At 36.4% G+C, this 20078-nt stretch overlaps 1 protein-coding gene across 2 annotated transcripts in view; it reads left to right on the plus strand.

Annotated features, from left to right (window-relative positions):
• The window catches only part of ZZZ3 (zinc finger ZZ-type containing 3), a 57725-nt gene that overhangs the window by 33536 nt on the left and 4111 nt on the right, over positions 1-20078 (plus strand). For both annotated transcript variants that reach the window (XM_082287509.1, XM_082287510.1), the window contains 8 exons: positions 8589-8727; positions 10100-10247; positions 10329-10447; positions 10750-10821; positions 10994-11095; positions 12127-12222; positions 16340-16492; positions 19321-19455. In XM_082287509.1, coding sequence (XP_082143635.1) covers positions 8589-8727; positions 10100-10247; positions 10329-10447; positions 10750-10821; positions 10994-11095; positions 12127-12222; positions 16340-16492; positions 19321-19455 — 964 coding nt within the window. The remainder of the gene's footprint in view (positions 1-8588; positions 8728-10099; positions 10248-10328; positions 10448-10749; positions 10822-10993; positions 11096-12126; positions 12223-16339; positions 16493-19320; positions 19456-20078) is intronic.

A 20078-nucleotide genomic window follows, 5' to 3' on the forward strand; every position in this document is an offset into this window, starting at 1 on the left:
TAGCAAACACAGCGCAGTCCTCACTTAAATAGTGCATCCCGTGGAAAGCAAAGCTTGATTTCTTTTGGATTTGTGTCCTTTACCCCTTGAATTCCCTCCTGATTTGCCTGCTTTTCTTCTTCTGTCTACATCTATGTTCTCACCTCCGAGAGTCCTCTATTGCAGCAATTCACTCCTGGAAGAAAGAGAGAGTGAACTCTCCAGTGCAGAGATGTTCCCTGTTGGCTGCCTTGATGTGGTACCTCTGGATGTGTGGGCTGATGGATTGATGGAGGAATGTGATGAGAAACAGTTGAATTCTGCCTATCTGACTCTTGTAGAGACAGTAGTTATGGTCTCACCTCCTTTCCAAGCTGCCAGTTTTTGGAGAATACACAAGAATTCAGTTTGTCTTTCCAATTTCTTGGGTCAACATGGACCAAAAATCATGGAGAGGAAAAATACACAAGTATATAAAAAAAAATCCAACCACAAGCAACAACAAACCTACTATTCTAATACAGAAAAATGTAGAAAATTGTTCTTTTGCCTGTTCATTTGGAAATGCTTACCATTTCTAAGGATGCTCATTAGTAAATTCATCTGAACTGGAAAAGGATCAATAAGTAATAAAAATTGTTTTGAGGTGTAGAAAATACTAGTTGGAAACAAATATCAAATGCCATAGGAATCATGGTCCTGATTTAAAACAAAGAGCAAGAAAGCCAAGAAAAGATGGGGCAGTAATGTATTGACCCAGCACAGCTGTGTGGAGACTAAGGCTCTGGCTGTACTTTTGGCTGTGCACAGAAGGACCCTTAAAAGCAGAAGCAGTAAATTGTGGTTATACCAGTTATGTCAATGTAAAAGTTGTGTGGTGGAACAAGGAGTAAATTAGTGTCACCATAATTGCCTACTTGGTAGGGATCACTAAAACATTAGTGAGCATAATGATGCCACCAAGAAGACAAGAACAAAGTGAGTGCCATTTGCTTTGAGAATGTGGGTGTCTTTATTTGTCCATTTTAACTAACTCGGCTTGAAATAGCTTCATTACTAATTTTTTGTTCTGCTCTTTCATGAGTTTCAACAGCATCTCCAGCATGAGCTGCAAAACTGACCAGTATCTTTTAAAAAAGAATTGCATGAGCAGTAGGTATTGTACAAGCTTCATTCAGTCAGCAGTGAGTTCTAATCAATACAGTTATTACTTTGGTACAAGAATACATGCATTTGAGAGTTAGAAAGGTCCTACTTTTTGGATTCCTTTAAACTTTGTTCTCAGTAGGAATAGCCAGCTGATTTTTCATTTTTCATTATTGCACATCTTTATTTTGCTTTGGATAGCTCAAAGTAAAAATATTGCTGCTGTTTTGTGTAACAGCCTTTGATGGTTTTATGCTTCCGAAGCCAAGGACCAGCTGTGTTTGTTCATGATTTATTAGAGAGAGTACTAATAAAAATATATTTTTTACTAATTTTCTTCCTTATTTCTAACTTTTCTTCCCCTTTCTTAGCCAGAAAGTATTGATGTATAATGCTTTGTATTGCTGTTAGAACTTTCAGCCACTCATGATTGTAGATCATATTCTTGTAATTCAGTTCTAATATTCAGATATCACAGTAACAGATAACTTGAGGGGAATGTGTTCATTTGTTCCTATGGCAAGAGTATGTACCTGAATAATTGAGTGTATGTGTGTGTCTTGCTTGGATGAAAACCTGCAGAAATTAATTTAGAGTGAGTTGAAGGGGTTCAATAATCGCTGTTGTCAGCTTTCTCTGCTTGTTTTGTCAGAGGATTTCTGTGCAGTTGGATTGGTTTCATGGCAACATGGGTCACTCTTACTTTGTCTCTGGAATAAAGCTCCGCCTGAACAGTTGCTTTCCCCAGCATCTCTTCTAGAGAAGAATATCCAAGTAGTCATGCTGGAGGAATCTGTGTAATATTTTCCCTCAGTAAAGGAATTGGGACCGTTCTCGTTAGAGATGATGAGAGGGAAGGAGATGAAGTTTGGGATATGCTGTCAGTCTGTCTTTCTGTGCCCCTTGTGAAGAAAACAATTTTACTGTCATTATCTCATGTCAATTCAAGCCTGGAAAATAGAGGAATGACAGGAACCTGTATCTTTTTCCCTACTGAATGTCACTGTCCTGCAGACAAGCAGTTGAGAGTGCTGTCAAGAGTATCAAAAGGCTGTATTAAACTGTGTTAACACCAACTGGAGGACTGACAGATGCTGTTCTGTTGATGAGACTGAAACAACATCCATGTTTCTTTAGGGACACAGAGACCTAATTGCTACTAAAAAGTCTGAAAAGTTGTGGGTATTTGATAAGGGTGCTTTTGTACAGCTAATATTAAATCCTGCTGAGTGTGTTGGACAGCTCTTGACAAGAATGAAGCCTATAGAAATATATGAGTGGGTGTTCTGTTTCTGGGAAAGAGTTAAGAATTTAAGAAAGAAGGGGACATCACAAGTTGATAACCAATAAAATACTATTCAGATGCTTGAAACACAAATTCTGAAGCTGTGAAGGTTGAAAGAAAGGTAAAATTTGAGTGGAAGATGGTTCTTTTGCATCCAGGTAAATTACTGCAGTAGGATTTTCTGTTTTGCCTTGGGATTTGTTGGGTCTTTAAAAATGTGCTTTTTTGGGTTAGTTCTGTTTTGTTTCAAATAGGTGTGAGGCTGACATTCAGAAATAGTGCTTTTTGTTCCATTCCTGGCACAGTAGACTTGGAGAAGCCATTTAATGTGTACTTTAGTTGTTTAATGTATAACATAGAGATGCAGTTTAATTATTTACTTATCTTTGAAATACTTCAAAAGGTCTGAAATATGAATATTGAATATGCACAGTGAAAGTACAGTAAATGACAGTACATGTAAAGAGGTTAAGCCAGAGTAGAAAGCGATTTAATAGAGTTGCAGAAAAGGCTGTGTGTAAGTAGATTACCTTGGTCACAGTGTCTAAGCATTAGGTAAGTAAAAACCCACCATATGCTGCTTCCTCCGGGCAAAGGTGCTTTTACAAGTCCTGACAGGGGTTGATATATGTATGCTCTTATTGATTATGCCCTTAAACTCTTTGCTGTTTCTGAAGGGAGATCAAAGAAGGGCCATTCTGCATCAGTCTCTTGTGCTTTCTCATTGCTGTTGTGTGCTCTACACATCCAGCATTGAATCCCAGACTCTTCCAGAGTGCATTTGGAGAATGTTTAAAAATCTTAGCTATGCATCAGAATAATTTGCAAGAAACTGCAGTGTCAAAATTAGTGTATTGTGACACTGGCAAAGATTTCAGCCCAAACTTAGGAGCTGGGAGCATTTTCTGTTATTTCTGAACTCAAAGAAACAAAGCCCGAACAAAAAAACCACTCTTCTTTGAAATGACAGGATTGTGTTTGATCTGATTCTCAGGTTTCTCCAGGGAGCCAATCTTTTAAACTACAGCTCCTTGGGTGACTTAGAAATTCTAAGTACAATTAATGTTTCCCTTTTCCTACATAATTTACAGTCTGATAAGATGTTTAATATCCAATACTTCCTCATCTTGGCGTTTAATAAGGGATTTTTTTTTTTTAATTGCTGTTAGTAGACCAAAATCCAGAGTAATAAATGACCTGGGTATGGGAGAGCAGGTTGTAATCTGTACTTTGCTGGAGTGCCAGCAGATGGCAATGAAACAAAGAATTGCTCAAATCCTCCCGGTGACTGATAACCAGTTTTGTGTCACAGCTCTTGGAAATACAACATAACAAGGTTTTTTCTATATATTTTTTTGCTGTGTTTTATTATGAGATGTGTGTACACCCTCATGTAAAACAGTTCCTACCTGCATGAGAACTAATGAGTATTTCTAAATGATGGTACGCATTTTTAGTGTCAGAGCCTCCCAAAATTGATGATCCTGTACATTTTAACATACTGTGTAAACTATATATAACTGGAGAAGCGCAGTTAGTTTTGGGAGGGGAGATTGATGACCACCAACTGCACAGCATTTTAGAAGTCAAGAGGATAAATCACTTCTTTTTAATTAGTCATCAAAGTACATATCTTTGCAAGGTACTGAATGATGTAAGACAAGTGTAGCTGCCAAAGTAATTTCAAGTGACTTTGGATATTGATTTTGAGTTGATTGTTTTTTTGATTGGTGTGAATGTTATCTAAAGCCACTTCATTTCACCCACTAATTTCATTTAGGTACCTAAAAGTTAAAAACCTTCATTTTGTAGTATCAGTTGCTCATATCACTCACTCAACCAAGGCTTAAAGTACAGTATGTTCTTCTCTTCAAGGGAGGGGAAACCTGCAGAAACCATGGAGAGACTTTCTGACTGACAGACTCTTACTGTAAAAAATTAATTTATTTAAAAATGATGAATGATGTGGCCCCTTTTACACATCAGTGCCAAGTCATTTTGTATAAAAAACAAGAGTTAACTTAAGAAACATGCAGTTGTTAAGGCAGATTGATTCCTATTCATATAGTGTTTTTTAAATGCTGCGGTTAGGTCCTGCTGCAGAGAAACTAAAATCTGTGATGTGACTGGGTACTCTGATTTGGAAATGTAAATCCTATTAGAATGGAAAGAATGGAGGGGAAAAGCATTTTGAATGTAAATCTCAGTAAACTGGATCAGAATGGACATAGGTCTCATTAAGGCAATAGATGCTATTCCCAAGTTTTGTCACAGGCAAGAGAGGAGGCTGCTGTGTCCCTAATTACTATTAGAAGAAGATTCATGGAAATTAATTGTGTAAGAACTATTTGTTTATGGCACAACTTCTAGAAATCTGTCTCTGCTCTGTGATAATTTTTTCATGGAGCAGTCCAAAAGAGTGGAGTACTTACCACTGCAAAAGAAAAACTGAATCAGCAGAAGTTCCTGCTGATCAGTGTCAATCTGTAAGAAGTAGCTTTCCTTTTTTAAATATTGGTCCCTCAAAACCCAGTGTTAATCAAGATTTTTCAGCAGAGATAGTAAAGCTGTTTCTGTACTGTGCTGAATGATTCAAGTGTTCATCTGGAAGATTCTTGGCAATTAACATGATTTAAGAACCTGCAAGAGTGTTTCAATACTGGGATTGTGGGAACAGAATTACATTCTCTGGAGTGAGAGTCTTCCTGCAGAGACAACTGCTTTGGGTTTTGTATGTGCTAACAAGTTGGTATTTAGCACTGAGGAAAGTGTAACTTCAGTCAGTGTAGGGAACCTGTCTGTGAGTTTACTTGACTGTGTTTGGTTTTGGCAAAGGATGTGAGATAATTTTCCTTGGTAATTCCTGACAGATCTTTCAGAGAAAATAATGTAACTAATTGTTGCTGGATGACGTAGAGGTGGTTGCTCTTTGAGTGCCTCATTGAAGGATGGAGCTGGTTTTGCAGCAGATTAATGAGCTACTTTCTCTTTTATTATACTTTTTCCATTTTGGAGAATTTTAACACAACTGCAGGAGCTAGTTTGGATCAGAATTGGGCTTACTTACAAAGAGCCTGGAAACATAGAGAGCAAAATTGTTTGCCACCTTTTTGTTGGTTTGTTTTGGTCTGTTTTGGGGGGATTTTTTTAAATAGTCCTGGAAATGATTCACATGATCTCTTTTGTGTAGTGCAGCAGAAGCATTTTGGTAGCGTTTGAGATTAAGAGGCCAGAATAGACAGACGCTTCAAGAAGGGGCTCAGTGTGTGTGTTATTATTTAGCTTGCTGCTTTTTTATAGAAATACTTGGCTTTATAACAGTCATATAGGAGCAGAGGGCCTGTGGAAATAGTAGTTGTTCAAAACTTAAAAGAACATTTGCAGACATACAGCTCACTAAAAAGTCCTGTTGAAGTTGAAAGGGGTGTGCAGTGGTTTGGGTAGAATGCAGTTCTGCAGCAAGTCTAAAGTACCAGAATATGGAGCAAACTATGTATTTCAGAACTAGAATTTTCAATTTTCTTTTCCTAGGCAATGGAAGATCCCCAAATTCTAGTTTTTGTGTATTTTAATACTTCTGATACTCACTTGATAAAACTGCAGTCTTATTTTTGGGCTTCAGAATATATTAATTCATAAAAACGGAATATGGAAGCTAAAGTAGATAGCTCCAAATGAATCCATTTCTTAGCAGAGGGACAAAAAAGTGCTGGGAAACCTTTTTGTCTGAACAATTGGTTCAAAACCCCCTTTTTTCTCTTCCATTATTTCATTATAATGTTACTCTAGTCACAGATCAGTATTATATGACATGTTTTTGAATGATCCTGACATTTTTGTATTTTTACTTAATTCCACGAAGACCAGTTCAGTGAGGTCACGTGAATGTTTTAATGAAGGAAGTAACTGAAGTTGAATATTCTTGGTTTTGTTATTTTTCCTCAAATGTAAATTCATCCTTCCATTCAGACTAAATTATTGAAGGCTACCTCATTAAGATGATTCCTTCCTTCCCTTTACACATGTGAATCATCATTAAATTATCGCTTCATTTAAATCTCCAACATTTGGTTGCTTTTTACTTCTATGTATTTACGTGATTTAAATGTTATTACTTTCTTCCAATTTCATTTAGAAAATCAATTGCTTAAATACAATTTGAATAAATGAAGTAAAATGGCTCAAGAAAAAAATGTTAAATAAATACCTGACTTCTTCTTAGATGCAAATTTGTGCACGCTGCTGAGCCTCTGTTACTGTGGCTCTGCTAACACGAGTTTGGGCACCTGCTGATGGAAACAGGCTTTTTGTTGTCTAGGGTAAATCCTCTCCCCAGGTATCCTTGAGCTCTTCTGTGTTGTTACAGCTGCATCTGCATGAGGATGTTGGCATCCTGCCTGTTTGACGTCTCTGGAGCCTCCAGGGCTCAGAGGTGCCGCCAGCCCCTGAGTGCAGGCAGAGCTCCCCGAGTGCTGTGTGTAAGGGCTGAGTAGAGATCTTCATTCCACAGCTGATGGCTCCTGTAAGCCTGGAGCAACCTGAGCTGTGCTATTGCCTCAGGCCAATTCTGATGCACTGTCACCACTTTGTGAGCTGTTTCTGAAGTTTGTTTTTCACCTGTTGAAGAATAGTCACATTAATTATCTCGTTTTATACAGAGTTATTTTGATTAGAAGCAACTGGAGCACTTTCCCAATAGTGAAAATATTCAGTACTGTTCAATATTAATGGCCTATTAAACGGGTGGTTTAGGTCTTAGTTCCATGTAAACCTGAATATGTGCAGACAAATGTAAATAGTAATTCATAACAGAATCGTGTCCTATTGTTTTTAAACAAGCTCAGTATTTTAGTTTCAAACTTCAGAAAGTATAGCTATGTTTTATGTTTGCAAATGTTACATTTGAGTGGAAAGAAAATTGGAGAGGCAGCAGTTTAATGTCCAGGTAGAAACTTAAATATTTAAAGGTACAAAGCCTGTATTTTGCCTTAAGATTGTTTACTTCCCTCCACTTAAAACCTTACCCAATTATTAGTGCAATCAATTGAAAAACTTGAATTACCTCAGTAACCTCTGGATCTTTTCTGTTGTATCCATGGAATTCATTGTGCCAGGCTTGTCTTTGTTTTAGCGATAAGGGAACAGAAAGAAAATTTACTGAAATGCTGTAGTAGTGAACAGCTCTTACCTGATTTTAGTAGGAGTACTTTGTGCTGAACTAAATTACAGTTGTAATATTAAATGTCAGAAAATATTTTCATGAAGAAAGTTTATACATAATAATTTGCAACAACAGGGGCCATGGGTAACTATGGGATTTCAGAAACTGAAGTGGGGAACTGTAACTTTAAAGCTAATAAAAGGTATGAAGTGTAGTTAACTGTTTTCTAAAGGCTGTGTTAAAATGTCATATGATTTCCTGAGTATGCATTAACTGTATCAAACACAGTTTGGAAAGCACATGTTACTGGGTACAGGCATGACAGTCACATCAGTGAGACTCGAGTGTCTCTGTTAAATAGACAGTCCAAATTGTCTGTGAATCTGGGGTGGCACGTCTGAGGGCACACTGACATTTTCATTCAGCTTCTGTATTCTTAGGGGAATCTGGTTTGAATTTATTTTGCAAATTACTTATTCCTTGGTTTGTTGTTACATTTCAAAAATTATTCTCATGTTCTGCTCTAAGGTGGGGCTTCTACAAAATGCTGTGTTTCTAAACCATTCCTGTCCAGCATTTGGATGGTTGAGTGAAATGTTAAAATTCTGTGGTAGTCACTTGTATTGGGGTACAAGGAAGCTGATGTTGAAGTGGGAGAGAAATTAGCTCATTTTGTTTGTGGTATTTTTAACTTTATAAACAAAGCTTGTTGGTTACAGCTATTGAGAATATGAATATAGGTTTTCCCTGAGACCATATTGTTTCAGCTACTATAGAATTTGCATTTAAAGGAAACCATTGGAGAGTTAAATATTTTTTTATGAGTTTATATAAATTCATCTACTCTTAAAATAAATTTAATATATTTTTACTAGAATTCAGTAAAAATGTTTATGAAATGGTTGAGATAAGCTATGAAATCTGGTAGGTACTGGTAGATAACCATGGCTAGTGTTTAGGTGGGGGGTGTCACTTTTAAAGGCAAATGGAGTGAGATGTTTTCCTTTGTCTCTGTAGTTATCAGAGACTGTTACAGACGATTGCTGTACTCGAGGCTCAACGTACTCAAGCAGTTCAAGATCTTGAAAGTTTAGGCAGACACCAGAGAGAAGCACTGAAAGATCCTATTGGATTTGTGGAAAGACTCCAGAAGAAGGTATTTCTATGGACTTTTCCTAAGTCTTACTTGGAATTTTTTTTTTAATAACTAGTAACTCACCATCTATAGAAATTGGAGAATAGATATATATACTTGGCATAAAAATTACGAGTTTAAATCTTTTAACAGCTGAGCAAAAATACCTCTTTGCTTTCTTATTGGATCTGTAAGAAATAGGTCTCTTCAATGATTTTATCAGATATGCTTCCTTTCCTTTGTTTTTGGTACACAGAAGTGCAATTTTAAAATTTCTACTTGTAGTATCTTGAAATCTACAGGCGACTGGAAGTATCAGGTGAAAAATTTCTAATCTTTCTCATTTGAGAACTGAAATGTGCTTTGAGTGAATTTGATAGGGTATGTTTAAAGAGCATGAAATGTAGTCTATATCCCAAACCCAAAGTGAACACTAGAACACATAACTGAGTCACAGATGACAGAATATTGGCTGATAGAGGAGAATCCATTTCTATAAGGAAACATTTTCTTTTCAAGTTTTAAAAAAATCTTGTCATAACAGGAGTACTGAAAATATGTTTTCAGCTTGAATCCTTTATCACTGCAGCATCTACCACTGGCAAACACAGTTACCTTCTAGTCTGATAGCAACTTGTATATAAGTGAAGAATGGAGTTATGGTTCTCTTTTCCTAGTTTTGTAGACACCTAGGTCAGATGAAAGCCCCTTGGTTTCAGTAGTTGTCTTTGTGTTAAGTGTTGAGAGGAGTTAATAGCATGCATGATGTAAGAGTGTTGCATTTGGTATTCATTTTTTGGGGAAATACTAAGGACAGTTTGGAGTACTCCAGTGTATTTTTGTCCAGAAAGGACCAAAGGAATAATAGTCTTGCAGTTGACCTTTAAATAAAAAGGTGAGCTTTGCCACAGTATCGTTCTAGGCAGAACACAGCAAAATCAGTACAAAATAGGCAGAGATTGCTCTGATGGGAGGAGTTGAGGTTTATCAAGTGATAAAACTGTGAATCTTTTGGATTCCTGGGTTAAGAAAGGTGCAGATCCTGAGCTAACAGTATGTTTAATAAGGACAGTCAGAAACAGGTTATTGAAGTGTCAAACACCTGATTTCAGCTGTGAAATGCACCCTTTAAAGTTTTATGCTCAATAAGCCATCATTGACCGTGCCTCTGCATATTTTATATGCACTGTTGTGTATTATTCTTGAAAGATCTCACCTTCTCTTTAAAAAAACTGTGCGCTGCATGGCACTTCAAAAATTCTGGTTTTCCATTCTTCTGTCAAATAAAAAGCAGCACTGGGTTTTGTAGCATTTCAGTATTTGTAGGTTTTTGTTTGGATATAAAGTGATTGCATTAAATATTGCTTTTTACTTTTCATTCTTGTTTTTTCAGGTTGATATGGGTCTTCCATTTCCTCAGAGAGTTGTTCAGCTCCCTGAGATTGCCTGGGACCAATACACCACTAGCCTTGGAAACTTTGAGAGAGAATTCAAAAACCGGAAACGAAACAGTAGGAGAGTGAAGCTGATTTTTGACAAAGGTAAAAGAAAGTGGGCATATGTTACAAGAAAGAAATGACTAGTGGGGAAGTTTAATAATTCTTCCTTTGTGTTGCTTACAGTAGGTATACCTGCAAGACCAAAAAGTCCTTTGGATCCCAAGAAGGATGGAGAGTCTGTTTCGTACTCTGTCTTGCCTTTAAGTGATGGTCCAGAAGGCTCCACCAACAGTCGTCCACAGGTAGTTGTTCAAAAGGAAAGAAAAAAAATTACAAAATAATGATTTTTAAATTTTTTTCTTCTTTTCAGTATAGAATGTGAATATCTTAACTGTTTCTTCAAATGTTCATGTTGGTGATGGGCAACATGCCATTCCTGTACTCAAATCCCAGAACTAAACTTTGGATTAGGCAAATTTTGTTTTGAAGTCTCATGCTTTGGTTTGGTTTTGGTTTAACTTAAATAGGAAGAGGATTCTAATCAATTATGCCAGCTATAATTTTTCTAAACACGTATTCCATTTTATTTCCTGTATTTGAGCAGATGATAAGAGGGCGACTTTGCGATGAGACCAAACCTGAAACTTTTAACCAGCTATGGACTGTAGAGGAACAGGTAATGGGAAGCTCTTTAATTTTGTAGCTGTGGTAACATACTTGAGCATAAAAGCAAATTGTGTAATAATGTTTATAGTACTTGGGAGATCAGAGTCACATGTATTTAGATACTTGACAACTCATACCTGTACTAGGAAAAATGTATTTATTCCTTTTCACTGTTGATTTAGAAAAAGCTCGAGCAATTGCTTTTGAAGTATCCACCAGAGGAAGTAGAGTCCCGACGGTGGCAGAAGATAGCAGATGAACTGGGAAATAGAACAGCAAAGCAGGTAACATGTAAAACACTTGGAGAAGAATTCCCTTGTCTTTACTTTTTTTTTTTTAATATCAGTAAAGAAAATTCAGTGTATTTTTGGTAATCACTTAGTCTTAAAAATGTAACAGCAGGACCTGCATTTAACCAGTAACAGTGTAACTGTTACACTGGATCTCAAATACAGAATGTTAAATATGCCCCAAAGCCCATGGCAAAGTTGCCAGACTTAACTGTTCATGAGATTTTGACAGCACACATTTAATTCTATAGTGAACATAGTTTAGTTCTGTAGTGAACACCAGCTGTGCTCAGACTGAGTTACACTGGAGTGCTGAATTTCCTGCACCTCAGTACTGTACAATGGGCAGACATGTAAATATCACAGACAGAAGAATTAGTTCTGTACTGGGGCTGAGATCCACAAAAGGACACAGATGAGGAGACACCAAGTATTTTTGCATCTAACTTGTTGGAATTTTTCCCCCGAAATAAATTTTCTCCATTTTGACCAGAAGTAAAAAATGCTGATGTTCTGTGTTTACAGTATTTTAATTTCTTTTATTTCAGTTGTGTGCTTTCAGATAAAAGTATGATTAAGTACTTCAGTATACAGGATTAGCTCATTTCTGATCATACCTATATTTCTCCATAATTTCTCAAAAATAGGCATGCTTGCTTATGTCATTAATGGAGACCTACTTCCTGTATGCTAACTGTGGATAACATAGCTGGCATTGTTAAGATTGAGTTTAGCTGCAGCAGGAAGCAAACTACTAAAGTTCTTTCTATCACAATTTTTGCAAGATTTTCTCTGTGTGTTTAAAGAAGGGTAATTTTTTTCTCTGAAAACTGTCAGAGCATCTGGAAATAGTACAAATGCAGCGCTGCAAGATAGGTACCAGTTAGAGTAGTTGTCCCAGAGTAGAATCTAGAGGATTTTTCTCCTAATGTTCTTAATCAATGTAGTAATCCTGGCAAAACTTTGGAGAGAAGACCAGTTACATTTCATTTGACATTAAGTTGTTGCATCTTGGTTTTTTCCAGGTTGCCAGTAGAGTGCAAAAATATTTTATTAAACTGACTAAAGCTGGTATTCCAGTTCCAGGAAGAACTCCAAACTTATATTTATATTCCAAAAAGGTGAGACTGTTTTACAGAATTCTGTCTTTCTGTTTCATTTATGTGCAAGTTGAGTCAGAATCATTAATACTTTTAATAAAGTTACTTGATGCAGTAATGTTCTTTTGTCAGTAGCATTATGGAGTGAATTAGATGATAATTCTGGTTTCACATTGACAACTCTTGGGGACATGAAGTGTTCAGATTGCAGGCTGAACTAACAGGGTAGAATGATGGTCTTGGGGTACTTCTTCCTCATTTGTAAGTTTATTATAGCTGATCAGGAAGTGGTAATGAAAACCCTGTTGAAGAAGATAAGGCCTATAATTCATATTGCACAGTAATGTTCTAATTAATAAAACCATAGAAAATTATGTATAACTGAGCCTGCTGAATTAGCTCAAGCATAGGCTTAAGACTGAAATGTCCATTAAAATATAGTGCTGTTTCTGATCTTGGATGAGAAAAAAATATGGTCCCAAAAAATCTTAATTTGAAAGAGAAAAGACTAAATTTCTATGCAGATCAGTCACATATTTTGATTTAAATAATCTATAAGATGTTCTTGGGTACTAATAAGGGCCTTAGGTAGTAGAAGAGGGCAGTCTCAGATTTCATGGGGGTTTTATTTGTTGGGTTTGGGGTTTTTTTTGTTTCCACAGTATTTATAAAACTTCTTCAAAACCCCTTTACAGTGGCATTTTGTGGAGTAACATTACTGGTTTACATCCAGGTGTCTATGGTGTTTTCTGATAAAGAATAGAGTAAACTTTATATTGATTATACAAAAAGGCAGACTTGCAGATTCAGTTCTTTGAAAGGTTGGAAACAAAAGTTGCTGTCTGTGGTTTGATACAAAGGTGTACCACGGTTCCTGTGTAATGATTTAAAGTGTTACACACCCTTAGTTGTCTCCTGGTATTCTCTGAAGTTATGCAAACAATAAGTGGTTGTGTTGGAGGCTTTCCAGTTTGCCATCCATCATGGTAATACCATTTTACTTTCACCAGGATTTTAATCTACTATTGTGCTCTATAAACAGAGGCAGGGAAGGTGCAGACGTGACTCTGTCTGCCTCTTTGTCTATTGGAAAAGTGCTTTCTGGCAGAAGAACAAAAAAACCAGCTGGAAACATTGATACCTTAAATGCTGTGGAGATTCATCTGTCAGAATTCCAAATAACTTACACAGTTGGGGCTAATTTCTGTAGTATGATAATATGGTGTGGCTGATTTCAAGAGGCACTGAAAATTTAGTTCTGAAAATTATAGTTGTTTGAGTTCTTTATGCCAGTGTACCTTGGTTTAAATTACCTTGGTCACACCTTTTGTTGTTTCCTGTTAATTGTGTTTGGAAAGACCATCATTACAGAATGTGTGCAATGCTGCCAGGCAGCAGATCACTGGATTTGATAAACAGTGGGAGTACTTAATCAGTTGATGTGGGATGTTTTAACTGTATTTTTCACTCATTTGAACAGTGACCCCACTGTGGACAAACCCAGTATAACCAAGACTGAAACATATTTTCTATAAAATTCTTAACATTCTCATACTGCAGCAGTAATGGTCCCATCATATAGATTTTTCTTAGGCTTCTATCTAGAATGTATCTAATACTTACATCAGTTTTTGCAGTGTGACTCACATCCTTATTGCAAGGTCATAAGAGTAAGGTCGTTGTGCCTTGGTTTGTATTAAGCAGCATCCATGTGTTCTATTTGTATCCTGTGTAAGAAATACAGCAGATGAAAAAATCAAACCAATAGTGTATGTGGAGAAATGGAGCTCTCAGTCTGCTAACAGAGCACAGATTGACAGCACCATACCAGGTTAGTTACTCCCAGGTCTCCAGTGCAGATAACAGCAGGAAGGAATTGCAAGGGCTATTGGAAGCCTGGGTCGTGCTTGTGCTATGCTTGTCCTAATTTTGGCATGGAGTGTACATGTACACTGTAACTGCAGTGTGTCTGCTTTATTACCAGTAACAGAAGTATGAAAACTGGATGCTAATACTTTAAGCACGTACCTATGGGAAAATAAGACACATAGATATATTTAATGTAAAGATTTGTGTCAAAAGGGATGCTTCACAAGAACACACATTTCTCTATGGGGATTGTCCAAGATGCTTTTTTAAAATGGTTACTGGAGAGGTGAGAAGCCTGTTCAGTTCTTGAACATCTTGTTGAAGTTACCTTGTGTGTCTACTCATATGACATAGGTCTCTTCTAACAAATTATGCAGGAAATTAAGCAGGATGTATCACTTTATTTTCTTGTATAACCATTACCTACTGCTGGTGAAAATAAAACTGGGTCTGAGGTTTAGGAACTCTAGTATTCAGTTCTTCAATTATGGCTTATCATTTTCCATTTAATCCTTATATAATATCATTAGTGCACCTGCTTTTAAGCTTAATCTAGAGATATATTTCCCACAGGGAAAATGATCTTTAACTATCTGCTTTTAAAGTAGTATTTTAGTTCATTCTTCACCAGAAGAAGAGAATTCAAATCCTCAGTTCAGTTTGTAGGTCGCAACACTGTTATGCATGGCAGTGCTGCTGTATAAGCATAGGCACAGTTTTCCTTTCCTGACTCCAGATCTCCTATTGAATGCAGATCTGTTTTCTGTTAACAGAAAATGTAAATCACTGTGTCAGCTCAAGCTGAAATACCACCCATGCATGGAAGTATTTTAGAGAGGTTTGAAGTCCTAAGGGAAACCATAAAAGCACCAAAACACAGGTAGCTGGCGATCATAAGGCAGAAAGTGGAAAATTTCAACACAGTGGGTATAGTGCGTCAGTCTTAGAAGAAATTCTTTTCTTTTTTGCGCTGGAGTAGTTCTGCAGATCAGAAGTAGCACCTTCCAGTTGTTACTACACACTTCATCTCTTCCCTAAGACTGAACGGAGCTAATCGCAGTTCCTTGTGGTGCTTCTGTCTGCATCGAGGCATACCATCTAAATAATTGTGTCATCTGTGCCTTTACTTTTTAAACTGCACAACTATAGAATGATGCTACATGCCTCTTTAGAGATTGAATCCCTCTTTAGAGATAAAGGGTTGTACTATAATATTACAGGTTTGTAACTGATATAGGAACCTTTTGGGATAAAAACTCTTGCTAAAAAAGGAGAAAGTACTAACTATTCCAAGTATTCCTTTTGCTTTAGCTGTATGAGCAGCTAGGCACAGTGCAAAACAATCCTCTCTTTTATGATTGTTAGGAAAAACACTTTTCATGCTTACGTTTTTGGTTCACACTCTTGAGTTATTTTAAAGCTGAGGAATGTAAGTTTTGACATTAAATGTCAAAATGCTGGTCTGGAAAGTAGCTAAGTAAGGGGTTGAGTCAGTTTCATTCACCCCAAATTATTCCTTTTGATATTTAATATTCTTGCACTGGGGAATAAGTAATACAGGCTGAGTGCCTTTTAAAACTGGCATGCTTTCTTACCCTCAGACACCATTAAAGTTGAAAGTTTCTAGATGTGCACTAATGGAGTAATTTATTTCACCTAATGTGTTTTAGGTTTCTTTTTCATGCAGTGGCAACAAAGAAGAACCTTCAGAGAGCAGTTCTTTCTAACTCTTCGAATTCTCTTTTTGGTGTGATGAATTGCTTTCTCTCTCCTGCACCAGGACAGTAGCTCTAGACTCAGATTTTTTTCTAAGTCACAAATACAGGAAGTTGATGATGAGTGTCGAGCATGGATCTTTTGGCTCTTGGACCTGTGCAAAATTACTTCCTTGCTGAGTGTCACACACCATGGGAAGTTTTTCAATATTTTTGCTCTCTGGTCCTCTGTCTTCAAAATTGTAACAGCCTTACTTTCTGTTTTACTCTCGCTGTCAGTCCCACCTGTTTAGGGAGTAGGGGCTTTATGGTAAGGGCTCTTCCTTGCTGCGTTTTTACCAAAGTATTGCACTGTTCATTTGATTCCCCCTGTTATGAAAGAGAAGAACTCCAGCTGTGGGAGGCTATGATACAGAGATATAAGTAAAAGTAATTGGAAATATGATAGATTATTTAATGTAAAAGAACAAATTCCAGGCAAGGTTTTATCAATGAAATTTTTTTAAATAATAGCCAAGGAATGTTTTTAAAAATATACCATTTTTTCACTGTAGTCATCAAGTAGACGGCAACATCCTTTAAATAAACATCTTTTCAAACCTTCAACTTTCATGACATCTCATGAACCTCCAGTTTATATGGATGAAGATGATGACAGATGCAGTTTTCACAGCCATATGGATACTGCAGCAGAAGAGGAAGTATCGGTATGTAATTTAAATCAAGGAGAGAATGTCTTGCTTGCTGTCACTTTGACCTTGTTTAGTGTTTAGAGGATTAGGCATCTTCACCATAAAATACCATCAAGTTAGTATTAAATTGTAATAAGATTCATGAGCTGTTTTGAATTATAAATACATCATTAATATAACAGCCTCCAACAGCAAAAAATTCAGACCAAATCAGGAAGGAAGTCTGTAAATCATAAACAGTCTTGTCCTGAAATAGCTCAAAGAAGTTTTAGTTGCATATTTTTTTTAAATGATCTGGCATGAGAGAGGTTTGAAAATCTTGTAAATTATATAGTTGGAATTCTGGTTAAAGATGTGTTTTAGAAAGGTTACATAGAGCCCTGGTAAAATTCAAATGCTATTGGCATCACTGCTTTTTTTTATCTTTTATTGGCTGAATTAATTATGGATTTTGTAAAATCCACTTCAAAGTGTGAACTAAGAGACTGAATTGTCAATCAACAAGCATATTTATGTATTCTTAGAGGCAAATTCTAGTAGACATCCTAACCCAGTGAATTGCTACATCATGATGTGTGCTACTTTCCAAATTTAACCCATGCAATAATACAGCAAGAATTTAGACATATGTCGTTCCCATTTCCATATAGAATCAAAGAGGGACTATATCCTACTGCTTGGGAGCTGGGCAAGTTTCACAGCTGGTGTAAATCACTGTGGTTTTCCTGTGCTTAGACTGAAGAACCTGACTTGTTAATTCTATTTTTTTTTTGTGAGCCTAGTGACATCTTGTGTGTGAAAAGCTTGTTGCATAACACAAGTATTGAGGCCACCCACTATAAGTCCATTCATTTTCTTTACTGACTTTTTTTACCTGCACTGCATAGCCTTCCTTAATTATTAAATTTACTTACCTATTTCCCAGTCTTAAATTCTGTCTTCACTCATATTCTGTATTCTCTCTCTCTGATGATCTTTCAGCTCACCCACAGACATTCCTGATAACTTTGCATATTCCAATAAGAGTCTTAAAAGGTGTGGAAAGCAAAATGCATATTAGAAGAGATGCAATGCAGCTGGTTTTGAGCTAACATGCTTTTGTTCTGTATTGTTTTTAAATACATATTTTCTAATTGTTCTGAACAGTTTTCTGAAACATTTTGGTTTTGCCATGGTGTCCTGACTAATAATTAATACAGGCACCATAAATCAACTGGGCTTTATTTTTATTTAGGCAGAAGTTACTGTTTCACATTTTTGCAGTGATAACAGTGGACATGTGCCACACACACTGGAGCACCATTTCCAGATAGATACAGTCCTGGCTTTCAGTAAGGTAGAAGGACACAGGGGAGCTCAGTCACCAAAAAGATTCCCACAATCCGTGCAAAATAAAAGCAGTTTGGAAGCAAAAAGGGATTGTAAACTATGTTCAGAATGAACATACAGGATTCTGTTCTAGTGTTAAAAGTCAGACCTCTTGGTGACAATCGCTGTCTTGGAGAAAAATACTTCACATCGTGGTGCAGAAGAAAAGCAGTGTAGCAGGAAAATTATGTTTTCTTTGACTTCACAGTGGAATTACCACATGCTTTTCCTGTGTAAAGATGAAAAAATTTTGCCTGATTATTACCAGTCATAACTATTACTGAAAAATTATATTTTGGTATAAATGAGTTATTTCCAAGTGAGGACCCACTATTTCTAACAGAGTTAATTTACTTTCCAGGTATGATTTCTTATTTTGTGAGTAGTCTAATTATTCTAGAACACAGCTACTTACTATTCCAGAATGAATTGTCCACCGAGGGAGCTATTAAAGCATACTTTATTCAGTATACAGTTACTTCGTGATAGGCAGTTTTTCTCAGAAAAACTTTTGAGATTTGCATGGAAGGTGAATCCCTGGTGAGTGAATTCCCTTATATTTAAGAGAATGTAGCTTATCACTACACAACTGAATCGTGTCATTCAACCATAACTTTCTGAATATTTGCAGTCTAATCCTTTATATAGGCTCATAATTACAAATAAATAATTGATAAGGCTTTTCAGAAATGTAATAAAGCCTCTTTTCCTCACTTCCTTTAATAAACTTACTAAATAATACAGAATCTTCAGTCTTCACAGATTCATAAAAAGGAATGGAAATTACATATTTAGGCTAGATTAGAAGAATTTTAATCACTACCTTGTAGTTGCAATTGTTTTCCCTACCTGAATGTTCCTGTTGGTGCAGGATGTGAAAACTGCTCTACATCAGTACAGAATTGGCATCTTTGGAAACAGGTGACATCTACCAACTACAGCTGCTACAATAAAATCATTACCTTGAAATGAGCATCTGAACTAGAATTAGAGCTTCCGTCCTTTCATAACAGATCCTCAACCTTTGGTGAAGGAAATGGCGTGAGAAAAAGCAGAAATTGCGTGTCTTTGAAAAAGAGAGAACCATTTGTTGTACATCTCTGGCAAAGATGTCTGCACTGGCCTGTAGGGAGACAAACTGCTTCATAATTTATGAAAAATAGCAGTCTGTTTTTATAAGCTCTTAAGACACAGTAAAGGGATAAAGGAGTTGGATAACTCTGAAAGTTTTACTCTTTCAGTCATGGCATGGTGCTTCTCATCACATTTTATTCTTACCAGTAAAGGTGAGAAGTTAAGACTGGGTATGGCTGTTACATTTTTTTAAATATTTTCCCAGAATGTTAGAATATATTGCCATCATTTTCTTAAACATTATTAATCATACATCGTGATTTATGGAACAAATAGATATCTTACTAGTTACTCTATTCCTACAGTAAGAATGTTTTTGTGGGTTTTTTTACCTCGAACAGGATGAAGAGAGTATTCCAGTAACATATCGAGAGTTACCTGAATACAAAGAACTGTTAGAGTTTAAAAAATTGAAGAAACAGAAACTCCAGCAGATGCATGCAGAAAGTGGGTTTGTGCAGCATGTGGGATTTAAGGTGAGTGCAAGAGATGTTCTTCTGTTACTCAGTGGAATTTAGAAGTCTTCCAAGAGAACGTGGTTTGAATTTCCTGAAGAGATTTTGTTTAATACAGCAAGTTTGGTTCCTTAGTTCTTGTTCACTGTGTCTGTTTTCTGTCATTTTCTTTAGGAAAAACAGCCCACGTCATTCACTCCTTCTGGTAGCTCAGCTTTCACTGAATGCTGATGTTATATGGAAATTAATAAACATTCTGTCTTTTTCTCACCACATTATAAAAATACAGCTTGTATTAGAGCCTTGTTAAATCATGATAGAATTCCATTTGACACTACATTCTGTTTTGACAGTGATTCATTAATGATAATTTTCTGATTATGAATTTGGAGTAATTTTGGCTCCACCTGAGGCGAAAGAAGGGACAGAGATTTTGGATAAGTGTAATAGATTAATAATTTTGTTTTGTTTTGTACGACTTCACAATCTCATCAAGTGATAACTGACAGAAGTTGAAGCAAGGACATAAAACAGTATTTATGTAAAATTAAGAAAATAAACATTAAGTTAAACTGATGTGTTGCCCCAGTAAGAACTATTAATGGGCAATATGAAAGAAAAGGCATTGTCAAAATCTTATTTTC

The sequence above is a fragment of the Coloeus monedula genome (assembly GCF_965178545.1).
Source record: "Coloeus monedula genome assembly, chromosome: 9".
NCBI lineage: Eukaryota > Metazoa > Chordata > Aves > Passeriformes > Corvidae > Coloeus > Coloeus monedula.